The 7,500-nt window shown below is 39.9% G+C and overlaps 1 protein-coding gene across 5 annotated transcripts in view; it reads left to right on the forward strand.

The window, feature by feature from the left end:
* The window catches only part of LOC143040622 (teneurin-m-like), a 988,429-nt gene that overhangs the window by 99,223 nt on the left and 881,706 nt on the right, over positions 1–7,500 (forward strand). For all 5 annotated transcript variants that reach the window (XM_076211786.1, XM_076211790.1, XM_076211789.1 and 2 more), the window contains exon 2: positions 1,604–1,879. In XM_076211786.1, coding sequence (XP_076067901.1) covers positions 1,606–1,879 — 274 coding nt within the window. In that variant the 5' untranslated portion in view covers positions 1,604–1,605. The remainder of the gene's footprint in view (positions 1–1,603; positions 1,880–7,500) is intronic.

Consider the following 7,500-nt stretch of genomic DNA (forward strand, 5'->3'; position numbering starts at 1 on the left):
CCCACCATGCTACCCTCCATGCTACCCACCATGCTACCCTCCATGCTACCCACCATGCTACCCACCATGCTACCCTCCATGCTACCCACCATGCTACCCTCCATGCTACCCACCATGCTACCCTCCATGCTACCCACCATGCTACCCACCATGCTACCCTCCATGCTACCCTCCATGCTACCCACCATGCTACCCACCATGCTACCCTCCATGCTACCCACCATGCTACCCTCCATGCTACCCACCATGCTACCCACCATTCTACCCTCCATGCCACCCTCCATGCTACCCTCCATGCTACCCACCATGCTACTCACCATGCTACCCACCATGCTACCCTCCATGCGCACCCTTCCCTATGGTCCTTGGATTTATGTGAAGAGGAAAAAATTTGTCACTTCCCCTCCTTTCAATATTTTCTTCTTTTTTCTTCTTCTCTTCTACTTCGTCATTAGTCCCGTCCGCCTGATGCCTCGCTTTCAAGTCACTAAAACCGCCTGGGCGTTGGTCAGGTAATACTTAAAGATGCTAAAATTCTTGGGGTAATCTTCTCTCTAATACAAGTTTTGTTAAATGGGATAGCCGCTGACGTTCTGAGGATGTGTACACAGCTATACACATCGTCAGAACGTTAGAGACTATCCAATTAAAAAAAAATACTAAAATTGTGTATTTGGGCTGTACAGGGATAACTATATATATTTTACATAATAGGGGAGACTATACATTTTTTTCTGTATCTCGCGCATAAAAAGAGAAGAAACTACTCACACTGTGACTATGCATGTAATCTGCTCTAATGTTTCACGGTGTTCTGAAAGCGTGCTTGTTTATGCTCCGCGTATATCCATGCTGTGGAAATATATATATCAAACTTTATATTTTTCCCCCCGTGTTGACGAGAGAGAGAGGCGTGTTTGTGATATTTTTTGTTGACAAGATTTTGTTTTCTTTCTTTCCTTGTAAATACTCGTGGCTCGCGGATCTCGACGTTTCGTTGCTTATTGGTCAATTTTCATATGACCCTTGCATTTATCTTTGAAGCTAGCAAAATCACACACATACACAAACACGCGCACATACACAAAATATACACACATAGAAATACAGACTCACACAAACACACACATACACAAACAGTACTGATATGTATGTGTGTGTGCGCGTTCGTTTATATATATATATATATATATATATATATGTGTGTGTGTGTGTGTGTGTGTGTGTTTGTGTGTGTGGGAGTGCTTGTGTGTGTGCATGTTTGTGTAGGCTCGTACTCTGCTTCTTCTTTGTACGTATAAAGCTGTTAGTAAAATTTTGTGGACATACTGTATGTACATATATATAAGCTTGTACTCATTCATACTACCATGCCTGTATATTTCAGCATAATACATATTCATGTATTTCACCACGCATATGATAATACACACATTTGCTTAGCCAGAAATCTATTTCCGTCATAATAAACATTATTTTTTATATATATTTTGTCTATTTTTCATCCTGCATTTCGTATATTTGTTTTCCTTCGGATGTAAAGTCCGCAGCACAAATAACCTGGAGACCTTTCGACTAACATGACCACTTCTCTTTCCCCCAGGCATGGTGGGGCACTACGGCGCAGGAGGTCCGACAGGAGGTGGAACCAGCGACAGTGGACTGGGTGGAGGAGGCGGAGGTGGAACAAGCGGCATGGTCGGTGGAGGAGGAGACGGGAGCGGTGGAGGAGGCGGAGGAGGAGGCGGAGGTGGAGGAGGAGGAAGTGGAAGAGCTAATGGCAGAGCTCTCCACTCTGAGTGCCCAGGAGACTATGCGGATGCTCCCCTCGAGCCTCCATACTATGTCCACGACTTGCATCCACACCACAAAGCTCCAGGTGAGTAGATGAAGGGGTCTTGGCGTGATTAGCATACAGGGAAAGAAGGTGGATCGAAGGGACCCACACTGGCGCGCGATTAAGGGGTCTTGGCGTGATTAGCACACAGGGAAAGAAGGTGAATCGAAGGGACCCACACTGGCGCGCGATTAAGGGGTCTTGGCGTGATTAGCACACAGGGAAAGACGGTGAATCTAAGGGACCCACACTGGCGCGTCGATTTTCCAAAACTGTTGTTGAAATGTCGACCCGCCTGCGTCCTTCCGAACTCCACAGACCTATGAAGCAATCATATCTTCGGGTTTCTTAAAGAAAGTGGTTCCAATTATCCGTAATATCGACTTCCTAATAAGGCCGTTCATTTGTCTTATCATTGTGATACATTGTAACGATGAAGAGAGAGACTGGTCGAAGTTGGGGAAGTTGGGGTCGAAGAGGGATATATATATATATATATATATATATATATATATATATATATATATATATATATATTTATTTATTGTTGGAAGAACACTCGAAGTATTCCATGTAAAGATTAAAAAGAACAGGAGAAAGGTTAGAACCGATGCTACAACCAAACTTTTGCCTGAAAAACAAAATTTAAAAAGAAAAACATTAGATAACACGCAGATGCGTACAAAAACAATGATTTTGGAAACCGGAAGGGGGGATTTGTCTTAGAATGCTTGTAGCTTGGTTTCTAGAAAGGACAAAACATCATCAACACAAATGTTCGTAAATAATGAAACAATATAAAAACCCCAGGTATGATTTGATTCAGATACGTTGATGATATTTTCTCTCTCTGGGGATGAAAGTTGGGGTCCCTTTGATATTTTTCTAGATAAACTCAACAATTTAACAACTAATATCAAGTTCAAAGTAGAATGGGAAAAAGATGACAAAATCCCCTTTTTAGACACCTTAATCATGAGGAATGGGAATAAGCTTGCCTTCACTGTTTTTAGAAAGACCACCCATTCAGGAAGCTACCTTCATCTCTTTAGTCATCACCCAGGTCACATTAAAAGGAGTGTAGCTTCAGGACTTTTTCTCCGAGCCTTTGGGATTGTAGCCCCTAATTTTTAGAACATGAATTAACTTCCATCAGGTCCCAATTAACAAAATTAGCTTACCCTTAGTGGTTCCTGGATAAAGCCCTCAGCCAAGGCAGAACCAGCTTTTTTCAGTCTTCTTTCCACTGAGCCAAAAGAGAGACAAAATCCCCTAGTCATCCCCTTCTCAGAGTCCATCAATTATTTATCCAAATTTCTTCCCAAAGAGAAGGTAAATTTAATTAATAATTACCCTAATACTATAAACAAAAATTTTGATGTTCACCAGAGGTTGAGAGAAGATCATATCCCAGGTGTTTACTCCCTTCCATGTAAAGATTGCAACCTTTCATACATAGGCCAGACGGGTAGAGACTTAAGGACAAGATTGAATGAACACAAGAGGTCGATTAAGTATGGCCAAGAAAGTTCAGCCGTGTATCAACACGTAAATAAACTTAATCACCGGATGGACTGGGAGGAATCTGACCTTATTTATAAATCAGGCTGTGGGTTCAGAAGGAAAATGGTGGAATCCACGTTAATTGAATATCTGCCCACGATGAATATTTCCAAGGGTCAATGGACCCCAGACATTATATCAGGACTATTCATCACCAACCAAATTTCAACAAGTTTCCTCACCTTCCCCCTGACCCGACCTCATGTCATCCTCAGGTCACATAGAGTTGGGGTAGTGACATTTATTATTTTCCAAGTTCCCTTTTCTTTTGGAAGAGGTTTGCTATTTAAGATAGCATCCTCCTTCCACTTTGTACTACTGAAGAGGATTGCAGTTAGCAATCGAAATATATAGTTTCGCTTACGCAACTCTTTCTTTCGTCCGACTGTGGTGTTAGTTGTGATTTACAAATGTGTTACTACATGTCTCACCAGTGAGATATATATATATATATATATATATATATATATATATATATATGTGTGTGTGTGTGTGTGTGTGTGTGCGCGTATAGGTATATGTAAGTTATGTATACCTATGATTACATACATGTGTGTTTGTGTATATTAGTATACTTACAATTATATTAATGTGTGTTCATACACAGAAGTATATACATACACAAATATTCACACATGGCTGATAGACATAAGTATATGCATGACTTCGTTCACTCAAACGCGTGCATATAAAAAGACACATCATTATGCATGAAAGAAATCCTACGTTTTTTATAGAATGTAAGTGAAAAAAAGAATCTTCCATTAAACAATTTCCTTTTTTTATATTTTACAAGTTCACAGCTTGTGTGATATAAATCGAAACTTTTTTTTTTCGAATGCAACAGAAGACGAAAATAACTCGTGTCTCATTGTCAGATGCCAAGCAGCGCTTTTGTGTTTAACCTGGACAAGAGCTTTAAATACTCTCTTTGTTTTTTGAATAAAAATCCTCAAGTGTAGGACATCCGCTATAGGAGAGGCGCTTGAAACTCTTCGCTACAGAATAGAGGAGGCACGGAAATGACTAAAGTTCATGTGTCATTTTGATATTTGGAAATAAACTCTCCTACTGGGACTCGAACCCTCGCCTGAGCGGCTTGCTTCGTAGAAGGCGAAGATCGTGGTGACGTAATGGTACGGTCTTCGCCTTCTACGAAGCAAACCGCTCAGGTGAGGGTTCGAATCCCAGTAGGAGAGTTTATTACTAAATTGCCTGTCGACATTCTGAATAATAGAGAGCCACTTGACCCTAAACTAGGTCATTTGAGGTCACGCATAGGTCATTTGAGGTCACGCATAGAGATGAATGAAATGGAGTGGCGACATTTAAAATATGAGGAAATTTTTTACGCGAGATAGACTTGACCGTAAGGTTTTAACTGAATAAAGATTTTATCAATTCACCGGCAATAAAAGCCATATAGTATATATAGTAAGATACGTAATATACAGCAAGACTTTTGCTTTTGGCTATTGGGTGAAAAGAAAGTCATAAAAATCATAGATAATACCATCTTAACATGAAGGAAATCTATTGAAATATGTTGTTTTTCTTTTGAGATGATAGGGATATATCAGGAATACGATAAACACAAAACAATTACTTACATGTTTAAAATCGTAATACATGCTAGCTTTTCACAATCAATTTCTCTCAGATCTAGGCTAGGATTTCTACTAAGAAATCTGTGGTCTGGGCCGGTAGCGGTTGCTGAATTTCTAGAAACTGCAAGAATCCTATAAAAGAGACCCTGAGGCACTTTTCTATTCCTCCACATCCTAGATGCCCTAGAATAAATTGTGTTAAGACCATAAGGACATAAGAATGAAGGAGACTGCAAGAGACCATAAGGCCTACACGAGGCAGTTTCATGTCCATTACCAACTGTCATCCCCATCCATAAAGTTATCTAACCGTTTCTTAAAACAACTGATAGTTTCAGTGCTCACTACATGGTTGCTAAGTCTATTCCATTCGTTGACCACCCTATTAGTAAACCAATTCTTGCCTATTTCCTTCTTAGATCTAAGTTTGTCCTGTTTAACCCATTCAACTCCGATGACAAGATGTCTTGTCATTTGGTCAAATAAAACAAAAAATCATAAAACACCAAAATGTTTGATCAAACACCAGAAAAATATGACGTCAGTCCTCGCTTCGCTCGCAGCGAAGCGAGGACGGACGTCATATTTTTCTGGTGTTTGATCAAACATTTTGGTGTTTTATGATTTTTTGTTTTATTTGACCAAATGACAAGACATCTTGTCATCGGAGTTTAATGGGTTAAATCCATTACTGCGAGTCCTGCCCTGTTGTTTTAGTATGATGACCTTGTTTGCGTCACCCTTGTTAAAGCCGTTGGTTCACTTGAATATCTCTATTAGATCACCCTGCACTCTGCGTCTTTCTAGAGGATGTAAATTAAGGTGCATAAGCTCTTCTCATAAGGTGAATTTCTGAGCCCATGTATCATTTTGGTCATTCTCCTCTGTATTGTTTCTAGTGAAACAGTAGCCACTCTAAAATATCGAAAATGAGTGTGAGTTATGATACTTATCAATCTGTCCCAGAATCTATAGTCAAAGTTCGCCAACTTCTAATATTCATATTTCATTCCCTGATTCCTTTGGTCTTGCTGTGGAAGTGCTGTGTCTTGCGACACTGCTTCTGACCCAGGGTAGTGGACAAGATGCAGGGATGACCCGTCATCCAGGAGGTGCCAAGATAAGAGGGAGGGAAGGGGGGTAGAGTGGAGGGGAATGGGTGGGGGATGGAATGGGTGGAAGGGGTTTCTGTGCCTTTGTTTTTTGGCTACCTCCCGTGTAAGGGGGAAAAAGGCCTTTGGTATATGTAAGTATAGATTGTGTAATGGGTAGTGACCGCTGATGAGCAACCTTCTTTACATTGGGAATTTATCTATTGTTTTTCTTATTATTGTTCACGGGTTCCTTCTATTTAAAGCGCCTGTGCTATAAACGCGTAGTCAACGCTGCTCTCTATGTCCAAACATCATCGCATTCAATTCCCTAATAATCCCTACTAATTAGATTCCGTTGCTGTTTTTTCCTATTTTGAATGTTTTATTACTGTTTGGCACAGATAAACAACTGAATTATGAGGGCCAATTACGTACAATGACATTCCATTTTTGGTTAATATTTTAACTTACTCAAAAAATAATTTTTAGGCGTCATTAGTGACGTGTTTCTTTCACGGGTAGCGAGGGGAAATCGCTTGACATTTGCAAGGTGTACAACTACAGTGTTTCGAGGTTCCATGTGGGTGTGGATTTTGGCAGATGTCTGTACATATATGAATACATACGACACATACACACACACACACACATGCACACACACAGCAGATCCGAGGTGAATATACACACACACACACACACACACATATATATATATACATCGAAAAATCGCGAAGAACCACTAGGAAATAAAACACATTATGACCAAACGTCTTCCTCTATTAATATAATATAACAAAAAAGAATATAATACAATGTAATATGATATAATGTGATATGATATATCATGACATAATAAAACATAATTCCATATGTTAAAGAATACTTAATTTTATGTTTTTAGACGGAGGTAAACATTTCATTGTGTTGGAGTTACGATTCATAAAATCTTTTCCCCGATCTCAACCTCGGGGTACACGTCTGCTGGACCATAATGATACAAATTTTATCCCAATCTTGTAACGAAACTAAAATACCCCGAGGTACATTTCAAGCCAAGCAACTGCAAGACTTTATTGTCTGAGAACGAAAGAAAAAAAGCAAAAAGGAAGAGGAAAAGAAGTGGCTGATACGCCAAGCGAAAACACAAAATGTCCTATTCTCTTCCCGCGTTGACTGAAAGCAGAAACCCACGCATTACTGTCCGCCTTATTCATATTGGTCAAGACTGTTTATGTTCTTTATGAAATTTTGAAACTTCTTGGGCATTCAAAGTCTGCTGCAGACCTCTTTCAAGGAAGTGCGCCGTCGAACAGGGGTGGGAGGTGGAGGAGGAACAGGCAAAGTAAAATAGAAAAAAGAAACAGAGAATAAGAATTTCATTGAATTTGAAATGAAAATA

The sequence above is a fragment of the Oratosquilla oratoria genome, chromosome 29, assembly GCF_046742065.1.
Source record: "Oratosquilla oratoria isolate Oo_2021 chromosome 29, ASM4674206v1, whole genome shotgun sequence".
Classification (NCBI taxonomy): domain Eukaryota; kingdom Metazoa; phylum Arthropoda; class Malacostraca; order Stomatopoda; family Squillidae; genus Oratosquilla; species Oratosquilla oratoria.